This window comes from Choloepus didactylus, chromosome 8 (genome assembly GCF_015220235.1).
Source record: "Choloepus didactylus isolate mChoDid1 chromosome 8, mChoDid1.pri, whole genome shotgun sequence".
Taxonomy (NCBI): Eukaryota; Metazoa; Chordata; class Mammalia; order Pilosa; family Megalonychidae; genus Choloepus; species Choloepus didactylus.
Genome location: NC_051314.1, coordinates 76,002,968 through 76,025,001, shown reverse-complemented (window position 1 = coordinate 76,025,001; position 22,034 = coordinate 76,002,968). Strand labels below are relative to the sequence as shown.

Genomic DNA, 22,034 nt, shown 5'->3' with positions numbered 1-22,034 from the left:
TACATCCAGCCCCTGCCCTCCCAAGCACAAAAGGCCTTTTGGGGGGAAACCTGAGGAGTGTTTATTGAAGCAGAAGCCAGGCTGTATGAGCGCTCCCTGAGCCTGACGCACCTCGGGAGGGCTGGGGGCCAACAATAACAGGAGTAGGTGAGGTGCCTGCCTGCGCCTCTCCTAATAAGGGAAGAAATGAAGCCGCCACTGTGTGAGAGGATGAAGATACAAAATTGTGGGGATGTTCTCCCTGGTCTTCAGTAGCTATTTTTAGGGCAGGTGACAGTGTTTGCCCAGCTCCCGCGCCAATGCCCGGTCTTCACAGCTGGGCCTTCTCTGGTGAGAGGCCCAGGGTCTGTGGGCCCTGTGGCTTGCTGAGTGACTCTCCAGCCCAGATGAAGGCCCCTGTGAAGGAGTCCGGGGATGCCACCCCCCGCCTGAAAGCCCCTGCCTGATAGGCACAGGTAACAGAACACAGAAGGCATCCACAAGATGAAACTAAAAGCAAATTAATTTATAAAAAAAAAAGAGAGAGAGAGAGAGGAAATTTACAGAAAACTTTGAACAGAAGAAAGGGGGCCAAAGACTCAGAGGAAGAGAAACACGTGGTTGTGAGGAACAAAGGGCTTGGTGGGAAGGACGAGGAAGAACGGGGGTATAGAGCCTGGAATCCCATTTGCCTTCGTGTCAAGAATGAAGGGGGAAGAGCTGGACCTGGGAGGCCCTGGGGTCGGAGCAGAGCCGCGCTGTGAGCCGAGGGTCTTTTGGACACCGCCCTAGGTCTCCTCTCCCCCACTGCTCCCCAGTCCTGGTGTCCTCTTCCAGGGGACCCCTAGCTGTTGGTCAGGGTTCTGATAGGTCTTGGGAGAGGGAAGAGGTTAGAGGGTGACCCTCTGAGTCATAAGAGGGAGGTGCTTAAGTGCTTTTTGAAAATTACAGGTTTTAAATCTTCCATCCTCTTTGAGCTCCCCTCTCCATGCCTTTTAGGAACCCCCTGGTATAGCCCAGGGAAAGGAAGAGAACAGTCAGTCCCGATGCCCTTCCTGTTACCTACCTCAGGAATCCCTGAATATACGTTTTCCCCACCAAATACACATACACTGACATCAACTAAGCAGGTGACTTTTAAAAACACACAAAACTGACATTCAGAGGAAAGGGCTCATCGGCTGAGCTGGGATGGCCTGAAATAGCAACAGTGAGGAAGCAGCAGGAGAGGTGAGTACGGAGAACCAGGGGGTGGGGGCAGCTGACTTAAAAGGGGGTTGGGGATGGGGGCCAGATTTTACACCCTATTCTATCCCCAGACCTTTCCCTGTAACCTTAATTCTCCTTTCCTGAAATTGTCACCCCCTCTCAAAAATGTGAAAGTTGGTTATCTTCTAGTGGGTGAAGGGAGCTTCAGCTGTGTCTTTTTAAAAATCTCTACTTTCTTTTAAAGAATTTTTTTTGTTTTTTTTTTTGTATCCATAAAAAAAATGCAGTAGCTTTTGGGGGATGCACCCTTAGAAGTAGTTAATTAGAACCTTGAATAAAATCTCCCCCCAGCCCTTCCTTTGAGGGACACATTCCCTTTTCCCATCTTATCCTCTTTCCCAAATATTAGAAATATCTTTTAAACAGAAGTCCTTGAATAATCCAATATAAAAAATGCATGCCTCTGAGGCATGGGAGGGGCTTTGGAGGGGCAGAAGGAGCTTTCCTTACGTAGTGATGAACTCTCCAGGCTGGGGAAGGGTCCCCGTGGTGGGGGGGAAGGCTGTTCCTTGATCTCCATGGGGGGTTGGGGGGAGAGATGTCTGGCCAGCTCCTCACTGTGGAGGTGGCACAGGGGTGACCGTGCCTGGGCTCGGGGCTGTGGGGTCTGGAGGCAGTGGGGTGCCTGGGTCTGTGAAGAAAAGGAAGATGAGTCAGCTCGGGTGAGCAGGAGGGAAGGTTCCAGACCCAGGCTGCCAGAAACAAACAGAACCAGGCATGGCATGCAATGGGTGGGTAGATGAATGAGGTACCCCACAACGAACCTCTTGTTCCCAACACCCCTCTTCCACCTCTACTGGGAAAACGGATAGATCACAGATCATCTTCCTGCCCACAAGTGAACTCTCTAAAGAGGCTTAGGCTATACCCGGGTGGAGTGTGGCTGGAGTTTGCGGCTGAGCCTGCTAAATGGGGCATGTGAACGTGATGGAAACAAGCAAAGGAGATGCCAACCGTCATGCAAACAGGCAGCTGTTTTAAGTTTACAACTGAGATGCTCTGTGCCATAGGACTCTTGTGTGACCCCAACGTCATCCCAGAGGTGGCAGCTGCCAGGCTGGGGGAGGGTGGAGGACAGCCAGAGAGGCCCTTCCTCCTGCATTTTGGTTTTACCAGTGTTCAAAAAGAATTGTGGAGGCTCCACTACCTGACCCCTTCCCCGCCTACCCACCATCCCTCCACGTGGACCCCTCTCCCTCACCCTTGTTCCCTCCTGAACCCTTCTCACCTGGCAGTGGGCTGGCACTGGGCAGGAGGTTGCCCTGAACAGCTGCCACAATGGCAGGGCTCTGGGCTGCGGCGGATCCGAGCCCCGGCCCGAGAGGCAAGGAAGATGGCATGGTGGTGGTCGCCGGCAGGTTAGGATGTAGAGGGTTCGCCATGGACACAGGCAGGTTAGGTGGGGGGAGAGTGCCCGGGGCGAACGGGAGGTGGTGGTGATGCCCATGCAGGTTAGGAGGAGGGGGGAGGTTAATACTGATGGAGTCAGCTAAACTACCAAATGGGATGATGGATGGAGCGGCAGGAGGAGGAGGAGGCATGCCAAAAGGCAAACCCAAAGGAGCATTACCCGCCACGCCTGGGTGCCCGCTGCCTGGCACTGCCCCTGGCATCAATGAGGGAGGAGTTTGTTGGTTGGGAAACGGTGAGGGGCCTGGGAAGGAAGAGGAGAGAGAGAGGAGGTTAGCGGTGTTAAAACCTTGCTCACCAACTCACTTTCACTTCCACCCAGCAAGGATAATCTAGCCGCTCCCTGGCATCACTTTCCCTTTTCCTGACACTAGAATAAATGGTAAATCCTTGGAACAAAATACAAAAGTTGGGTTTGGGGAATGCTGGCTCAGGAACATAACAGAGAGGCCCATCTACAGAAACTGTGGAGGCTTATGGTTATCTCCAGTCCCCATCACACAGCCCCTGCCAGCAAGAGTTCCGGAACTCATCCACTTACCATGGGGTCCAGGGGGGGGTACCCCTGGTGGGACTGCCCCAGGCTGGGGGACTCCAGCTGGTTGCTGCTGCTGTGGCCCTGCAGTTGAGCCTGCCTGACCAATCTGTTCAGAGGGGCCCAAGCTTCCAGGAGGGGCCCCACTGCCGGCAGGAGCAGGGGCCACGGAGGCCGGAGCCACGGCCAAGCCGTGGACCGCAGAAGGCCCAGCGGCCCCTGTGGGTGGGATAGGCTGGGAGCCTGGGGGCAGGGTTGGAGGCGGCTGCTGCTGCTGTTGGTGCATTTGCTGGAAGTGCTGCTGCCGGGCCCTCATCTCTGCGTACTTCAGCTGCTCCATGTGGAACGCTTGTCTGTCGGCCAGGAGCTGCTGCCTCTGGTACTCCAGCTGCCAGGGCCGAGTGAATACCATTACCCGAGGTTCAGAGGCGCTCAAAGGCGCACACCTTGCCCCTGCTTTGTCTTCTCCTGATGGGCCCAGATTTTCATTTGGGTGGTTTCTCACATCAAATCTAAACCTCGTGCTTGGGCTCCTTCTGTCCTCTACCGCCTGACCCTCCTGAATTCCCATGACCTGCATTTCTCCCGACTGCCCACATGGGCTTTGCATTGCAATGGAATTAGTCTGATGTTCAGCCCTTGCCCACTTTAGCCCCAAAGTTTGGAACTTGCTGTCCCCTTGCTTCTTCCGGTTTCTCTTGTCAAATCATGTTCTCTTCTTCCTTCAAAATTGGCTAAAAACTCAACTTTCTTAGGAAGCCATCCCAGATGAATTCACTAGCCTCTGAACCTTTATTCTGTGATGTTTCAAGACTTATATACTTGATCTAAAATTTCTTAATCTGAACTTGTCAGATACTTTAAGCATTTTTAACTGCTTTTTGACGTCTCTAATTAAACTGCTGGTTCTCTGAGACAGGGTGCCCGTCTTCTATATCCTTTCACGTCCTCTTAAAGACAATATGGTTCAATACCCTGCCAATCCTATTCCCTTTCCAAGTTTACTTCCTGGATCTGAAGCTCCCACCCTCTCATAATCCCTTAAACCCATTTAAGCACTTGACAAATATTTATTGCAAGTGCACTGTGGGCTAAGCACTGTTCAAAAACCTGGAGAAACAGCAATCAATAGAACAGACAAGAATCCTGCCCTATGGAGTGGACATCCTGTGGGAGCCCAGTCTCCAGACTTCACTTGGAGGACTGCCTGTCCCTGCCTGGGGTTGGCTCTCCCTGCCCCGGCCTGGGTCACTGCCCTCTGCTTGGAAACCCAGTCAGTCTCAGGCTGTCTGCACGGCGGCTTCATCCCTACCGCCTGCCCACACCCCCTCCTAAGCTGAGGCCGGGCTGGGTCTGGAGGCTCCTGCTGACCCCCTGGGGAGGCTACTCACTGCTTCCCGCTCCCGGTCCATGATCGTCTCCAGTTCCTCAAAGTGCCGGAGTTTGATTTCCAACTTTTTCATCTGGGTCTCCACCAGCAGGGCCACCAGAGATTTGATCTTCCTCTCCTCAACGGCAGCCAAGTGCTATAGAAGGAGGGGTGGGAAGGCACGTCAGAGGGAGGGCCCAGCTGAAGACGTTGCAGGGGAGAGAAAGGTAGGGTGGAGGCTGGCAGGTTTTAAGGAACAACTGGCTGTGGTCACAACCCAGAGAGTAGTGCAGGCTTGATATTTTTAAAAGAACGTGAAGAAAAAGAAAGAGTGGCAAAGGATGAGACAAAGTCAAACGATTAGGTGGCTGGAAATAGGCCTAATGGTAAAAGATTTAAAAAGCTTAGAGAAGAGATGACCAAGTCTCCCTTCTCAGGATAAAAATAAAGAGGAAATGGGCTAGCATTATTTAAGGGATGAGCAAGGAAGGATTTCTCTCGATGAAGGGAGATTAGAAAACTGGGGCAATTTCCCCTGGGGTCTTCGGGGTCTCTGGCCCTCACCTTGGCCTTCACGGCAGCAGCAGCCAGGGCAGCAGCAGCTGCGGTGGAGAGATTGCCTTCACCGATGTCCCGCTCCACCTTTGTCTTCCTTTCACCCTCCGACTCCACCACCTCCTTCAGCACTTCCTCCTGCCCCTCCTTTGGCTCCTTCTCTTTCTCAGGATCAACTAGACCAGGAAAAGGGCTGAGTTAGCTCTACAGCTCCCCTTCTCTCTCCTGTACCTCCTAATTACCACTGAGAAGCTCACCTATTGGGTCCCCATCACTCTTCTCTGACTCCTTCTCACTGTCACCTTCTTTCCCTTTCTCTTCATCCTTCTTGGGAGCCTCACTGGTTTTATCCTTGGCCTCTTCTTCTATAGCCCCTCCTCCTTCTCGAGGTTCCTGAAGTCCCAGTGAAAGAAAAGCAGAGAATATCAGGGGCCGGGGTGACTAGTTCTCACACAAAGAGCCCAGACTGGGAACCGAATTTTCTCCTCTTCTCGAGAGGTGCTCTGGTTCAGGGGACAGACCCCACCCCAGCCCAGTCCTTGCTTGCCTGAGCTGAACTGTGCCAGCTCCCCACCCCCATCACAGTTCCACATCTGGCCCCTGCACCCTCCCAGTCCAAGGCTAATTCCTCCGTACCTTGGGCTCCTTCTTCTCATCTGTGGCCTGGCCCTCTGCCCGTGCCTCGTCAGTCCCGCTCTCCTCTGGGCCCGTGGGAAAAGGAAATGGGAACGTCTGCTACGGAATCTGCCTCTACAGTGATTTTCCAACAGCCCCTTTCACCAGTCAGAATCTTAATGAGGGGACCAGCAGGGAGCCACTAGCACAGAGGGAAAGTAAGAACACCAGCAATTCTCCCCATTCGTGTTGTGTTCTGTTGCCAACTCCAGCTCTTGCTGAGAGGGGACAAAGTCTGGGAGAGGGCCAGGGCTTACCAATCCGCTCGGGCTCATCAGAGGTGGTTCCTGCTATGCCACTGCTTTCCAGACCGAAGGCTGGGTCTGCCTTGCCTGTCACTTTGGCTGCTTCTTCCACTTTCCGAACATGGGCCTCCACTAGGGCTGTGGGTACCTCTTCCTTCATCTTGGAGAACTCTTCTGCAAGACCCAGAGGGGATGAGGCTGGGAGCGAGGGCAGGCAGGCAATGCTAGCTTTCCCCGTGAGAGCTTCCTCACAAGCCCCTCTCTTCATCTAAGACCAGCATGGAGTCTAGACAGCTGCCTGAGCTGATGCCAGCAGCAGACAAGGCCAGCAGGGCAGCCAAACCAGCCCTTCAAACACAAACTAAGGAAGCCAGGACCCCTTCCCATTACCTAGGGCCGACTTCGCAGCGGCTGAGGCGACTCGGGGATCGACGACAGAGGCTAGAAAGGCAACAGTGCTCATGACAGGATTGCCCGACTGACTGAAGGGAATGGGCTGGTAGGCCAGGGGGCCCAGGGAGGCCTCTGAGTCCTCCAGGTACGGGTCTTCAATAGGAAGACGAAGAAAATGCAAGATGCACTCGTCCTGTGTGCGGCTTCCCACGTGCTCTGATACTTTGTTCCAGTCATCTTTGTACATTTCCAGTGCCTGGTGGTAGTGGTGGAGACACAACTCCGCTTACTTAGCCACGTTCCTTAAAAGTCAACTCCCCCCCACGCTACTAAGGGCAGCTGGCTTCAAAGCTCTCTGTCTCTAGTGTTGTGCACTCTGCTGCGGCTCAGGGAACTCTCCGAGTAGCACTAAGAAAGGACCTGGAGTTCATGAAACGGCCCAAATCCCTGAGGCAAGGTGTGACTGGCATTGGGAATGGCAGAGATTGGCAGAATTTGCTCATCCCAAACTCCATATGTTCTCCCCACTCACAAGGGTGACTGGTACCCTGGCCGTTTCTGCTTCCATAGAAGAACCCCCTTTCCTTGCCCCAATTACCTCCAACAGGAGCAGGGTCTCCTGTTCCGTCCATTCGCGGGTGGCACTGGCCGCAGCCTTGCTCTGCAGGGCAAACACAGGTGGGTGAGGAGAGGAGCCCATGATCTCCGAGGAGCAAAGGCTCTCCTGCCTCTGGAGTCAGCCCACATCCCCATACCTTGGAGGGGACATTCTTCTTGGTGTACATGTCTGTGCGCAGCCCAAAGTTCTGCATGTCTGTTGGTTTCTCTTTGCCTTTGTCAGGAAAGCTGAGCATTTGTTGGGAAGCAGAGGTCTGCTATTTATGGAGGGGAAAGAAGGAGGTGAGTCCGAGTGACCGCAGGGAGCCAGGGGTAGATGGAGAGAGAAAAGAACAGAAGGAGCTTCTTTCCCAGAGCCAGGGAAACCCCTGGGCAGGACTTCCTCCCTTACTGCTGTCGCTCCTCTGATCACATGTCTCTTTGTCCCAGGCAGGGGGCCCCCCAATAAAGGGGCAAATAAGAAGCCCAGCGGGGTCTGCACCCCACCTACCAGCTCTGGCTTGCCCTTAGCCGTCTCTGGCACCAGGTCATCCAGCTCTTTGCCCTTTCGCCCAGCCTTGGTATCAGCATCAACCTGGCGGCCCTGGGGGACAGAGCTTGGCGTCATGGAGGCTGGGCAAGAAATGACCAGGCCAAGGCCCTGGAGACCTCAAGACCAAATGCTGGGCGGCCCGCAGGCTCTGGGGCATTCATGCCACTGTTCCATGTTCTCTTAGTAATTAATCAGACATGTAATTGGCATGCTATCCATGATATATCTTTACAGATTCTCTTAGGAGCTGGACAATTAGGTTCTAATCCTAGATTTGATACTCTGTGACCTTGGGCAAGCCACATAACCTTTCTCCTCTTAAGTTTTGTAATGTGTGAAATGGAAGTGAAAAAAAAATGGAGGCAATAATAATTATGAAGCAAAAAATGAAAAAATGTAGGAAATGTGACACTTAAAAAATTTCATGCAAGTTAATTTTAAGCCATTATTTTCCTATCTGCTCCATCCCCTACATTAGCCTGCCTGCTCCTTGATGACAAGGAGCATCTCTTCTCCCTCAGCAAGAACTCGCAGACTTAGGTGCAGAGGCTGAGAGGGGGCACTAAGCACACAGGGCTGGTTCCTGTGGCCCTTTGCATCCCATGGAAAAGGAAGAAGCCTCAAAACACTCTTGCACCATTACCCTAAAAAAACAGAAAAAGAAAAGTCCAAAGAAGCCCAATTTTACACCAACCCCACCGAGTCCCCGCAGCCCCTCACCCTACCTGCGGGGTCTTGGGCTGCAGAGGCACCAGCCCTGAAGGTGTGTCTGCCAGCACATGGAAGTGAGAAGTGGGCGGAGGCCCCATAGGGGTTGGTCGACTCTCAGCATCCACCTGGTAGTTAATAAGACCCCACTGTTCTAGGAAGGCATGGACCCTGGAAGGAGAGAGGCAGAGACAGCGTTACCTGGGATAGCCAGAAAGGTGCCTGAGGACAAGGTGATGGGGGTAGAGGTGGTGGCATAAAGCTCCCCCTCTCCGCGGCTATCTTCTCTACTCATTCTACTTCCTGGGAAATCCCATCTGCTCCCAATGTTCCCCCACCACCTAAATGCCAGTGACACCCAGATCTACATCTCCAGCCTGGACCACTCCCCATATCCAACCACCTGCCTACTAAACATCTCTTCCTGCATATCTGGTCAAACTTAACTTGGATCTCTCAACTACAGACCAGCTCCTTCTTTTTCCTTTATTCCATACTTCGGAGAACACCACTGCCATTTCCTCAAGTCACTCTTACACCAAACCCATACTCTGCCTTTCTCTTAGAGGTGTTTTTTTCTGCTCGTTCCCCTATGTTCCTCACTGGCATTTCTCCTCCTGCCAAGAGGCATCTGTGGGCGGATGTCCTCACAGACCCCCTTCCTGTCAGCCACGAGACCCACCTCATGATGGCACAGACATCTCCGGCCAGGTTCCTGCGGCAGGCAGTGGAGGTGAGATACTCTTGCGGGTTCAGTCTGTAGGTGTCAATCATGAAGTTTCGATAGGCCAGGTAGCTGAGATGAAGAAAGGGAGATCAACAATATGAAGTAAAATAAATGTTTGTCAAGGGCTCAACGATAGGAAGAATGACAAAAGAGCTAATGGCTCCTGGGCTGACAAAAAAAAGTAGATCATCCAACTCAAACACTGAGTGCCTATTATGTGCTAGAAGCAAGGGATTCAGACATTTACACATCTTCCTCAATGGGGTTTTTTATTTTAGTTAAATGAATTATCTCCTTGGCTGTACTTGGGGAAAGTTCACCCAACTTTTGAACAAGGAATTAGAGGAAGAAAAGGTGTTCTCATTTCCAAACTTGGATGTTAAGGGTGAAGTCCTTATCCATGCATCCAGCTAGTCAGCATGATGTAGTAGAAAGAATAGGTTCTGAAGCTGGAAAGATCTAAGCTCAAATCCCTGTTCTGCCATGATGGCCTTGGGCAAGTTAAATTCTGTGATCATCATCTATAAAATGGAATGCCTGCTGAGGATTAGAGAGGTCTACAAAATACTAGTACAGTGCCTGGTACATTGTAGGAGCTCAAAAACATGGTAGCCGCCATGCTGTATAGTGTAAAATTTGAGAACGTGAGCCACACTACAAGGGTTCAGATCCTGATTTTACTACTTACTAGCTGTGTGAACTTGAGCAAGGGACTTAGTCCCTCAGTGCCTCAGTTTCCTAATCTGTAAACTGAGTTGATAACAGTATCTATCTTTAAAGTTGATGTGAAGTTAAATTAGTCAATGTATGTAGGACACGTAAGACAGTACCGGGAGACAGTAAACTCTCAATAAACGTAGGCAATTCACACTTATTACTTCACATCAATAGCTCAAAGTGTAGAACAGCTCCTATTCCAACTCTGCCTATCATGTTGAACCATGTTTATTTTGGCCACTGTTTCCTTTTCCTCTGAAGAAAGCAAGGCTTCTTCACACATATGATGAAATTTTCCCAGAAAGAAGAGGAGGAGAAAATCATACTAAGAGGGAAAGAAACACAGTGGGAAGAGAATATGACCCCAGAGAAGGAGAGTTGAGGAATAGCTGGGAAGAAAGCTCGCTCAACTCAGCATTAAGTATTGCCAACCTCGATGTCATAGTTATCTTGGAGCATCCCTAACCGCAGAAGATTGCCAGGTCACATCCAAAGCCAAGCAGGTTTAGCCTGAGGCAAAACCTTGAAGGAGATAAAGACTTCTGAACCTAAGCCTGCATTTTCTATAATACTTCTCTGCCAGACAGACCACTCCATCCTTTAAATCAAGAACTTAGGGTCTTCATAGCTCTACCACTCATTTTTCTAACAAAATCTGCTATCAGGAACCAGCCTGATAATAGTCATTTACACTTTAGTCAAAGTTATTGCCTATGCTAAGGATATTTGCATTTTAGACAATATCAATAATTATGGATTGAAAGACTCTATGCCCTGTTAAAAGAATTTGAGGCATTGGAGCAGGTACTTGTTTTGTGTGAATCCTAGAGAATGTTCTACTGCCTCAAAGTGCTGGGTTGGGACTGCCCAAGGTCAGAGATCAGGTCATTGTAAGGTTAGCACAGTGCCTGACTCAGGAAAGGAGCTCAAGAAATGTTCAGTGAACTGAATATGGCTGGATCAGGAAGGTGTCTGGAGACAGGGGGGGGAAGAGAATCATAAGCTGAGATTTCCTTACATCTCTGGAGTCTTGGACTTGTTCTTGCCGTTAAAGAACTCGGGGAGAGCCCTCCGTTCAATGGCATGCACACTGCAAGAGAAGCCAGAGTGGATTCAGGAGAAGATGCTGGTGGAGGGATGGGAGCCCCAAATGGAGGAAAAGCCTGGAAGGTGAGGTGGGCACCCAGTTGGAGACTGTAAAAAGGGTCTGATGCTTGGGGAGAACTCCCACCAGAGCTGTAAGACTTAAAAAGAGACCAGGCGTTCCTCTAAACCTGAAGTGGCTGAGGAAGAAATGACTTATTTGGAGGTAGGAGGAGGAACATGTTGACCCCTGCAGGCTGGGGAGGTATGGAGTCAGTGGGAAGTTGGAGTATCAATACCTGTTATAGTCAAACCAGGCAGCATAGCTGGGAATGATGATGTGGTGCGTCTGCTCGGTTACGTTGTCCTCATGCAGATCTGGATTCTTGGTCTGCTCCCCTTTGTTTCCTGTACTGCTCTCATCCTCATCCTACGAATACGAAGGCTGCTGGCCACTCAGAATTCCCATTTCCCCCCAGCAGCCCTTTGCTTCTCCCACACCCCAGGAAAGTGGACACTGAAGATAGGGGGTGGGAATGAAGAGCTATGGGCCCCAGAGCTCTGAAAGAGTCAGAGTTTTGAGCAACAGCCAAAATTAGTCTAGAGTGGGAAAAGTCTGGGCAGTGGAAAATTCTGGGCTGAATGAACTTTATAATCACAAATCAGAATCGCACAGGGGTAGGGTCTCTCTAAACTGGCTGTACCTTGCCTGTGGTCTCCATGCTTTCATCCTCCTGCTCATCTGAAAGAGACAGAGATGTGAGGCTGGAGCCTCCCAAGGGGCGGGAGAAGATGAATCCTACTGTAAAGCCCTGTTAGGCTTGGGGAAAGGTGCAGCTGAGCCCTCCCGCACCCTCGGCTCTGCCTGCCACCTGACTTGCCTAAGAGGCTTGACTTACCCAGGTCAGTCATGGTGCCTCCTTTGACCGGGGCTGACTCCGAGTCCTTCTTAGTGTTGACTGCCAGAGAGAGAGTCACTTTATCAGACAGAGTCTGCCTAAAGCAAGCCCTCACTTCTTGAGATTCCACCTCCTCCAAAAACTTTCTCCATCTGATCACAAAATGTAGTAACTTCCTCCAGTCACATTCATTCTAAGTCTTGAAAGTCACTTGTTACTTTTCCTCCTCCAACCAAATATTCATTTCACTTTTCCCTATAAATAAGCTTCTCCATCTACCTTCTCTATCTACCTTCATACATCATTTTTGTCTTTGATAGGCCTTTATTTCTATCAACATGTCTATAAGCTCTTAATGGACTGAGACTGTGGCTGACCAAATCATTCTGTAGAGAAGTGGTTAGGTAATTTTTAAAGAGAGGAACATTTTCCTCAGATGAATTCATACCTGATAGCTCAGGAGAAAACACAGAGAACAGAGCTGCTCTGATTCACAAGGTTGAGGGAGCCCAGAACTCCTCCCTCTTGGGGGATCCCCCAGCCCCAGCCCTGAAATACACCTGAGGCTAGTTAGCCTATGGAATATAGATTGTAAATCACATCGAGAAGCAACGATCTCCAAGGCGAGGTGCTCACATATGATACAAAAGATGATCCATCAGAATACAGGAAGAGAATATCAGAATTTCTCTTTTAGTCTGGCTTTTTAAATCTCATCCTTTAAATTTTTTTGTTTGCATGTCTTATAATGTTCCTAATGTAGCAGTATAATAGTACATTTATATAATTTGTGCTCAAATATATTTTACTTACAGGGGTCCATAATGTTTAAAATTTGGAGACTACTGTCAGGCACAAAGCCCAGTCCACAACTTAGACAGGATATGAAATTAGAGGATTTCCCATGGTAATGGAAGTAACTCCAATAACCAGCTAAATGGAAGGGAAAGGGTCTTTAGACCAGAGCTGGGCCTAAGGAGTCATCCCACTCTGGGGGGCTGGCACATTTGAGGCAGGACAGGGGGATGGGGAGGGAGTCGGTCCCAGGTGCCTGTCCTGTCCTGTACCTGTTTTGGGCAATGTCACCTCTTCTACATTGGGGACTGGCGAGGGCTCATCCATGTCCTTTGTCAGGTCTTCTTGTTCCTCTTCTCTGTGGCCACGCTTTGACTTGGTGTAAGGTGTTGAGGGGCTGGGAAGAAAAGAGAGAAAAAGGACCCAGTCATCCCTGGACAAGGAGTGGCTGGAAATTGAGGTTCAATGGAAGGGAAGGAGACAGCAACCCAAGGGTGGAGAAGAGCATAAACAGAAACCAAGAACTACAGAGTAACTGGAAGTGGCAAAGGCTTTTCATTTGGAGATCAAACTCTCTCTGAGTTTATTAGTGGCTGGGACTAAACCTTATAATTTCGCAGCTAAAGAAGACCTTCTCACCAGCCCTTCCCAGACACCTGCAGGAACATGGCATCCCTGGGTCAGAACCAGGTGGTTATGGGAAGGGATTTGTCCTTCCTTCCTTCGACATAGTGGGGAGAGAAGGGTGAAGTAGGGGGCAGGTTAGAGGCTGGCATACCCTTTCTTAGCATTTTTCTTCTTAGCCTCTGGAGTAGGTGAAGGAGAGGGGGAACGCTTCCTCTTCTTATAGTTCCCCCCCTTCTTGTCTCGTCGATCTGAATCTGGGCTGTTCACCTGCAGGTTGGAGAAAAAGGACAAATTTTACCAGCTGACAATCTCCAGCAAAGTCTTGTCCTGAGGCTTATGCTAAAGCATACAGGGAGGAAAAAGAGGGATCTTTACCTCATCTGTCAATGTCTTGGCTGAAATCTTCTTTCGGCGGGAGACTGGGTTTTTGTCATCATTTACTTCATAGTCTTCCTCATTCATCCATTCGTTGAAAGTATCTGTGTCCAGGATCCACTTTGCATGAACCTAAAGCACAGAGACACACCATGCTGGAGACGAGCCCTGGGGCACAGAAATCTGCATCACCTCCAAAGAGTAGTCTGGCCCTGGTGTCCAACCTGGGGAAGGAAGTACAAGGAAAGCTCACCTTCCTAGGCTTCTCAGGAGTGGGTGCATCTTCCACAGATGCTTCAATTTCACTGGCTGGGATCCACGTGTCATAACTGCCAGGGGAAATTGAGGGTGAAGTAAAATCAGTGGGATGGAACTGTGGAAAAGTAGAGTGCAGATCTTTTCCATTTATGAAAAGTATTGGGTTGTTGGTTTATTTTTTTGGTATGATTCCCTCCCCCCAATTAATACTGGGATTCTTTTCATTATTAAGTAATAAAAGCACATTACAAAACATTTCAATAGTAGAGAAAGAAAAAAATTTACCTATAATCCTATCACTCTAACACAACTACTCTTGACATTTAGTATATATATTTTTCCCAGTATTTTTTATGCGCAATTTTGTTTTTATGAAATTGTAACATGCTGTTACTTTGTATCTCATGTATTACACTTAGTATTCACCTACACATTATCCATGTTATTTCATAAATACAATTTTAAATGTTGCATAATAGTCCACTGAGAAAATATGCAAATTTGCTGAAACATTCTCCTACTATTAGACATTTACATTGTTTCTAACATTTACTTATCAAAAATTATACTGGGACAGCCATTTCACAAATAAAGCCCTCATCCTTTTAACCCAAGCGTAAGCCACTAAGTCCAAACCTCACCCAAGAGAGGGTTCACATAACAGCTGGAGGGAGAAGAAATTAATTGGTTCAATGAGCCCCTTCTTGCTTTGCTAGATGTTCTAGGGCTTCTGGGTCTGACCCTTGAACTTAAACCTGCCCCAGACACCCATCCTCACCTGTCAGGATAGTAGCCCCAGTGCAGAAGAACTTGCTTATCCCTCTTCATGACCGGTCGTACCCATTCCTCTGGGGTCAGAGACAGAGAGGAGAACAGTATCAGCTAAAGGGGTATACAGAAAATAACTCTGAACAAAAACTTTAAGCATTCCCCTGTCACAGCATGGAACCTGGTAATGGGAACTTTAGAGGGTAGGAGGAATCGGGGTTGAAAGGAGAGAGGAGCCCAAGGCCTGTGGGTGATCTGGGTAGTCCTCCTCACCTTCTTCTAGGTTCCCTGGGACAGGATACACAACGTGGGAGGCATTGTTCTTATCCTCAGTGACGGTTCCCTGGATGGTGCAGGGAAAAACAGGTAAATATGATCCCCTCTGAGTTACCCACGGGTGTAAATAAACCAAAGCAAGATTTATCCACAGATCTGGCCTCCTGATCATATTTTGCTTAAGATGGTATAAAAGTTAGTTTGTATTCTCTATGCATACACCAGATGAGCAGCAGAGGGAAACAGCTGGGAATGTACTCATCGTGGAGAAAAGTCAAAGAATTACAGATAATCATCTGAATAGATAAAATATACTTGAGAAACTTAAAGTTGACCATATGTCCCCATTTATTTCATTTATTTAATATCAAGTGATCTTGGTGGAAGTGGATGCTCGGTGGAAGTGGATGCAAGCTCCCACCCTTGCCCCCAGCCAATGCAGTCTCTAGGAACAGTGATCTAAATGTATCAAGACTTGGAAATGGGAGAAACAGACAGGAAAAGAGAGGCTCAGGGCTCTGTTCTTTCTCGAAGTAGGTAGAGCTACTTCTGAGGGAGAGGTAGAAAACATGGTACTTCAAGGTTCCCGGTGGGTATGGAAAACATCAGGAAAAGAGTCATAGACCTCTCCTAACCCACCCACTCACCTGGTGTCTCTTGATAATGTCCTTTAATTTCCCCAGCAGTTTGGGCTCAATTTCTGGGCACAGAAAAATGTTAGGTCGAGATAGGCAGTTATTCTGTGGGGAGGACAAACAGATGGGATGACATTATGGGGAAGGGTTGTTTTGAATTCTCACCAAGGGACTGGCAATGGATGGGGGAGGTTCGTGACTATTACCTGCACCAGCGACTTCTCAATGGTCATGAACATTTCCACGTTGCGGTCCATGCGTGAAGGATTCTGGAAATCATAACGCCGCCTTGCAAAGAGGCAATAATCTAGTGAGCAGTATAGCTCAGGTCTGGGGAGGAGGTCAGTGTATGTGACTTCTTAACATGGGAAATTAGGAGCTCACAGCTGTTGCCAAAATCGCCTGGGATCTGGGGTTTTCTGATCTCAACTCTTTGAATCATCCTGTGCTTAGTCCAAAAGGATGAAGAAAAGCTTGACAAGTCAACCTGAGAATCTCATTTCCTTTATAATACACTCACTGATACATACACACATATACTCGCTCATTCTTGGAGACTATTTTGGCTCTGATTTTTCTGACCTAGTAATTCAGGCCTACTGACCTAGCAAAGTGAGAGGCTCATGAGGATTTCTACCTATTTTCTCCCACCCCAGAAAGATCCCAGGGAATCATAAAGGGGGATTCTCTCTAAACTAAATGTAAGAAGCATAGAGAAAAGACATCTTACCATCCCTGGTCACTCTTGAATTTATAGGCAGCTGCAAGTATGTGGCACAGGGAACCTCCTGCTTTGAAATCTAGGAAACATTTGATCTACAAAATTGAGACGGGGAAGAAGTATGTGAGAGCTATATCCTAAATTCTTATCACCTAACTATCCTTTCACAAAACCCCACACTGAACTGATCACTCTCTCAAAGCTGGAATTCTTTAACCCCTAAGCCATTCTAACGTGTGGCTTGGAAGAAAAGAAAGGAGAGAAAACAATATTCACAAAGTACCATCTTGTGTCACGCATTTTCCTGGGGTACCACATTTACCATTACAGAAACTCTACAAGGTAGGTATTATTAGTCCCCTCAAGAGGTGATGGTATTAAGACTCAGAAAGGTTAAATGGCTTGCCCAAGATCACAGGGCCACCAAAGGGCACAGCCAGGATTTGGACACAAGCAAATCCAAATCTCATACTTGTTGCACAAAGTATTACTAAGACAAAAGGAATAACAAATTAGGGACTAGGTCAAGTCAGTGATGCCCTGACAAAAGGAAAGGATGGTAGTAAATGACCCAAATTTGAAAAATTATAAAATTTACAAATATACAAAAAGTACAATTCCCTCTCCAGTTTGGAGTATTTGCCCCTTGGTTTTGCACTTACCGGCAGTTTAGTGAGCGGTGCATTGCTGACATGCTTGCCAAAAACTTCTTCCTGAAATTGTAGCAACTGTACCACCAGGCTAGACAGGGACTTGTTGGTGGGTGGTTCAGCTTGTATATACTGGGGAAACAGTAAGAGGAAAGAAAAATAGACCCCAGATAAATTGCCTACCACCTCCCGTATTTCTCCTCTCAGGAGTTCTGGAAGTATCTAGGGCAGAGAAAACAGTGCCTTTCTCCTTAGATGTCTAGTTTCTGTAAAGAAAATGGCAGAAAGGAGGCTCTGAACACCCCTTACCAGGAAACTGAATTTCTCCTGCCACCAGCCCAGGTTACTAGTGTTGGGTGCTGGGAGCAAAAGAAAGTTCCCACTATTCCTTGGCTACACCCTGAAATTTGAGTTGCAGGACCCTGTTATCTTGACACCTGATCTCCAGCCAAAAGTACCGAGGGTTCTATAATTCTGAAGATTTATGGAGTTCAGGCCATGGAAGCAATGCCTTCGAGGCTCACTAAGCAGGACAACAGTACATGTATGGAAGGCCAAGATTCCCCCTATAATGTAGCTTAATAAGATGCAAGGAAGTGAGGTAGGCCAAGTAGACTGAGTTTGTGCATTTTGCTTCTCCTAAGAAATAGGCACAAATGTCTTCCTGGCTGGTTGTAGGCCCTCCTAGATGGGAAGGATCAGCTACCACCTTCCCAGTGGGGAACAGCAAGGCAGCATCTGTCCTTTAAGGGGAAACGGTATTTGAGATGCAATTTCTTAGACATTTCCATATTAAGCTACCTAGCACCCTAGTCTTCTGTTCTAAGTTAAAACCAAGCCAGAAAGCAAATTTTGTCTTTACCTTTTGACCTCTATTTCCCCAACCCTAATCACAGAGAAGAGATCTCCTCTCAGTGGGAGGTGTAAGGAGATCAGTGAATGAAAAGGTAAATGACAAGAGCTAAGAGCATGAAAGCTGAACCAGGTCGCAAGCTGTCAATCCCCCCAGGGCCAGTGACTAAGCCCCTAGTCTGATCTCTCTTCCAAAAGGTCAAAGGGCCTGGGAACCAGACCCTCACGCTGGGGTGCAGACAAGCCACAGATCCAGCAGCTGTTTGTCAGGATTCTGACACCCAGGGAGATCCTGAGAACAGGACCAGACTCCTAACCAGGATCACAGAGGGAGTCCTCCTAAATCACCCATCACATTTCTGACAGGCTGCAAAGCTGGGCAGGAAGAGCTGGGGAACAGAAAGCCAGGAAGAGAGCCCGTAACTGGGGGCAGTGAGAAGGAAGAGAGGCAGACCATCTCCAGAGAAAACACTAGGTATAGATGCTCCTTTCACCAGGCATAAAGACAAAGAAGACATCAGGAAGAGATTTGGTAGAAAAGACAGGTAAGGCTTCCTGAACCCTTTGTTCACTGCCTTGTTATCTCCATTTATGGGATGGGGTTGGGGAGGCTAGAGATATAAAGCTCCCCTTAGGGTCTGAACCCCAAACCCAATGCGATGTAAGACTAGGTTGTCGAGTGACTTCATTGTGAAGGTGAGGAATGGTTTAAGAAGCCGCTGTCCAGGAGAACTCCTATACACTGGCCCCAGAGAGGTTTTGTTGCCCCTTAGATGGAGGTGGGGGGGTGAGGAGCGGCGGAGACAGGTGATTGGGTTGGGGGCCTTTTCCAGGCTGATGAGCAGCCAGGGGCCTGCTCTGAGGCTGTTTACCCTCCTCCTTTTATCATCTCTCTCTGAACACACACAAAGCACCAGGGAGGCCTCAGCCCTGCTGGTACCTGGCTCCATGGGGAGCTCTGGCGGGCACTGTGGCAGGCGCGTCTGGCGACCCCGTCTACCCCCAGCTAGCTCTCGCGGAGAAGCCGGGAAGGAGATGGCTTCGGAGAGGGTGGGCTGCTGGCACCGGGCCCGCCGGGGCAGTGGAGGTAAACAAGGAGCAGAGGGGGTAGGAGGGCTGGATTCAGAGGCTGGGGCTGTAAAATAGGCTGGGGCTGGGGCCCGGGGCGCCAGGCGGGGACGGAGGGCACCCCGGGGGCTGCTCGAGCCCGCGGGGGAGGGGCTGGGGACGGCAGGAGAGTGGGCAGGATCCGGGAAGGGGCCTCCGAGCCGCGGCCCCTTTGTCCCGCCCCCAGCCCCTGCGCGGCCCTTGCCCGGCAGGGCCGCGTACCTTCTTGTAGTTCTTGCCAAGCCAGAGCCGCACGTTGTCGAACTGGGTCACGGTGTCCGCGGCCTCGTAGTACTTCACGTTGGGGCCGCCGTCCTTCTTCCGCACCGCCATCTTCTCGGGCTCGGGCCCCGCCGCCGCCTCCCGCCCCGCTCAGCTCAGCTCCCGCCTCCTCCGCCTCCTCCTCCGCCCGCCTCCCGCCGCCTCCCGCTGCCGCGGCCGCCGCCTCCAGCCGCCGCGGCCAGCCCCGGCCCGTGCACTGCCCCCTGCCGGCAGGCCGGGCGCAGCGGCGGCGGATCGCCCCGGCGCGTGGACAGACCCGGGAGGCCTCCCCGGCGGCGGCGGCGGCGGCGGCGGCGGCGGCTGGAGGCTCCGGGGACACGGCTGCTTCCAGGAGGGGGCGCCCACTCTCCTGATCTCGCCCCTTAGCTGACGCGAAGCCCTTTCCTTCGGCCTCCTCAGTCCGGGGGGTGGGGAACTTCTCTATCCTACCTCAAGGGGACGCCCATCGCCTGAGAAGCCCTCAACCCAATAGCCCCGAGTTGTTCTCTTCCTTGCACATCCCTAATTCCACGGAGCCCCTAATCCCAAGGAACCTCAAACCCCTTTGTTCAAAAGTTCCCTTCCTTTTATCCCTACCCACCCCCCGCCCCGGAACTTCCCCTTTAAACTCCCGAGGCTCCCTGACCCTTAACGTCTTGTCCTGGGACCGTCCTCTCACCCGAGGAGTTCCCTGGCCGCCACCTTGGAGTCCCAGTCTCTTCCCTCCAACTATTTCCTCTGCGCCATGAAATCCTAAATACGTTTTCGCTCCTTGAGACCTCCACTCTATGCGGGAGACCCTGCCTCCCAGGACCACCTTGACCAAGTGACTCTTTTTTCTTTTGAAGGGCGGAGAGGAGAGGTAAGGAGCGGGAGGGCTACCGTGGATGGGTCGGGGCCCGGCTTCTAGCGGTTGCACGGCTTGCCGGGTCGCAATGCGGACCCCTCCTGTAAGTGTGCAGAAGACCGCGATTTTGGGAGTCACGGTGGCCGAGTGGTTAAGGCGTTGGACTCGAAATCCAATGGGGTTTCCCCGCACAGGTTCGAATCCTGTTCGTGACGGCTGATGGCTTTTTTTGTTTTGTTTTGTTTTACTTTGTTTTTCCTTCACCACTTGTAAAGAAAGTCCCAGTCCCCGAAGGTGTCTTTCTTGTGCTTCCTTTTCTGTCTCGGGAAGGAAAGCCAAAAGGTTTCACCTCTGGATTTGGAAGGGTATGGGGGAGGGAATTACAGGAAGCTTAATTATACACAGCTGTATTGGCTGCTAGGCTACAAGTCACCTTCAGTCTTCTGTAGTTTGCCAGCAGAGCGTTCGGCACAAGTTTCTTTTGAGAGAGGGCAGCAAAGAATTTTAATGAAGGAGCATTGTTTAAATTTTATTTGGGAATGTGTGTGAGTGCTTGCTTTGCAATGATAGTCAAACCTGGAGTTTCCAGGAAAAGAGGGCACCTCTGGATTTTCATTACTAGAAGTTACACTTTGTAGGTCTTATTACAATGAAGACCCAGGAAACAGGGCATTCTCTCACTCGGATGTACTCTAGGAGATGTACCTCAGGCATCACAGAGCTGGAGACTGGAGGAGCCTACTGAAACAAACACTGAAGATCTAGCTGGAGCCAGGGTTTGGCAAGATAACTGTCACTTTTTGAGTGCTCATTATGTGCCAGGCCCTGTTCTAAATTCTCCATGTGTATTAACCAAGCTAGGACCTCTAGCCCTCCTTTACTCACCTCACTTGGTTCTTTCTATCCCCTAACATCTGATGGTGGGAAAGAGCAAGGCTGCTTTTTGAGAACGTTTTTCTATCAGTTCACTTCTTGCATAGCATCTTCTCCAAGTAGGTTCTCCAAAGGATAGAGGTTTCAAGGGTAATTCATAGAGCTTTCTACACGTTTATACTTTGGAGTTTGCCACCTTTTACCTTTGCTCACAGTTCTTTTGAGGATTACCCTCACCACTGCCCACCTCTCCTCCTGTTATCACTTCCCCAAATTGTACATATTCTTTTTTTTTTAAATCTTCATTTTATTGAGATATATTCACATACCATGCAGTCATACAAAACAAATCGTACTTTCGATTGTTTACAGTACCATTACATAGTTGTATATTCATCACCTAAATCAATCCCTGACTCCTTCATTAGCACACACACAAAAATAACAAGAATAATAATTAGAGTGAAAAAGAGCAGTTGAAGTAAAAAAGAACACTGGGTACCTTTGTCTGTTTGTTTCCTTCCCCTATTTTTCTACTCATCCATCCTTAAACTAGACAAAGTGGAGTGTGGTCCTTATGGCTTTCCCAATCCCATTGTCACCCCTCATAAGCTACATTTTTATACAACTGTCTTCGAGATTCATGGGTTCTGGGTTGTAGTTTGATAGTTTCAGGTATCCACCACCAGCTACCCCAATTCTTTGGAACCTAAAAAGGGTTGTCTAAAGTGTGCGTAAGAGTGCCCACCAGAGTGACCTCTCGGCTCCTTTTGGAATCTCTCTGCCACTGAAGCTTATTTCATTTCCTTTCACATCCCCCTTTTGGTCAAGAAGATGTTCTCCGTCCCACGATGCCGGGTCTACATTCCTCCCCAGGAGTCATATTCCACGTTGCCAGGGAGATTCACTCCCCTGGGTGTCTGATCCCACGTAGGGGGGAGGGCAGTGATTTCACCTTTCAAGTTGGCTTAGCCAGAGAGAGAGGGCCACATCTGAGCAACAAAGAGGCATTCGGGAGGAGGCTCTTAGGCACAACCATAGGGAGGCCTAGCCTCTCCTTTGCAGCAACCGTCTTCCCAAGGGTAAAACCTATGGTAGAGGGCTAAACCCACCAAACCACCAGTCCCCTATGTCTGTGGTCATGTACATATTCTTTAAGCCCCTCTTTAATGTGCCTCATCATTTCACCTGGAACTTACCAGTCTACCACCACCATCCACTGAGTTGCATGCAAGGCATCTCCCTTGATATGCCTCCACAAAATAAATCTAAAAA

The 22,034-nt window shown here is 49.6% G+C and overlaps 1 protein-coding gene and 1 non-coding gene across 6 annotated transcripts; one reads left to right on the top strand and one right to left on the bottom strand.

Moving 5' to 3' along the window:
* Positions 1-490: 490 nt before the first annotated feature.
* SMARCC2 (SWI/SNF related, matrix associated, actin dependent regulator of chromatin subfamily c member 2) lies at positions 491-19,158 on the bottom strand. Of its 5 annotated transcripts, none has more exons than XM_037848274.1 (29): positions 19,001-19,158; positions 16,832-16,951; positions 16,179-16,264; positions 15,655-15,736; positions 15,461-15,553; positions 14,811-14,880; positions 14,548-14,617; positions 13,765-13,840; positions 13,512-13,643; positions 13,288-13,403; positions 12,782-12,906; positions 11,715-11,774; positions 11,520-11,557; positions 11,115-11,245; positions 10,751-10,822; positions 8,971-9,084; positions 8,306-8,459; positions 7,539-7,631; positions 7,186-7,305; positions 7,029-7,091; positions 6,428-6,686; positions 6,050-6,211; positions 5,754-5,818; positions 5,375-5,510; positions 5,127-5,293; positions 4,585-4,719; positions 3,200-3,581; positions 2,477-2,902; positions 491-1,879 (listed from the first exon to the last, which is right to left on the bottom strand). In XM_037848274.1, exons 1-29 carry the CDS (start codon positions 19,109-19,111, stop codon positions 1,803-1,805), a joined length of 3,735 nt encoding a protein of 1,244 aa, XP_037704202.1. In that variant the 5' UTR covers positions 19,112-19,158; the 3' UTR covers positions 491-1,802. The 5 variants fall into 5 exon arrangements, with proteins under 5 accessions (XP_037704202.1, XP_037704205.1, XP_037704203.1 ...); XM_037848277.1 differs by having other exon boundaries at positions 2,819-2,902; XM_037848275.1 differs by having other exon boundaries at positions 7,186-7,302.
* An 861-nt stretch (positions 19,159-20,019) lies between these two features.
* On the top strand, positions 20,020-20,101 carry TRNAS-CGA. The gene has a single exon. It is a non-coding gene; the product is annotated as a tRNA-Ser (tRNA).
* Positions 20,102-22,034: the final 1,933 nt, after the last annotated feature.

Coding starts and splice junctions, on each gene's coding strand:
- SMARCC2 (XM_037848274.1), bottom strand. CDS start 19,111: ATGGCGGTGCGGAAGAAGGACGGCGGCCCCAACGTGAAGTACTACGAG. Junction 13,841..14,547: donor TGGGGCTACTATCCTGACAG/GTGAGGATGGGT, acceptor TTCCCCTGGCAG/TTATGACACGTGGATCCCAG. Junction 4,720..5,126: donor CTGCTGCCGTGAAGGCCAAG/GTGAGGGCCAGA, acceptor CTCCTTCTATAG/CACTTGGCTGCCGTTGAGGA.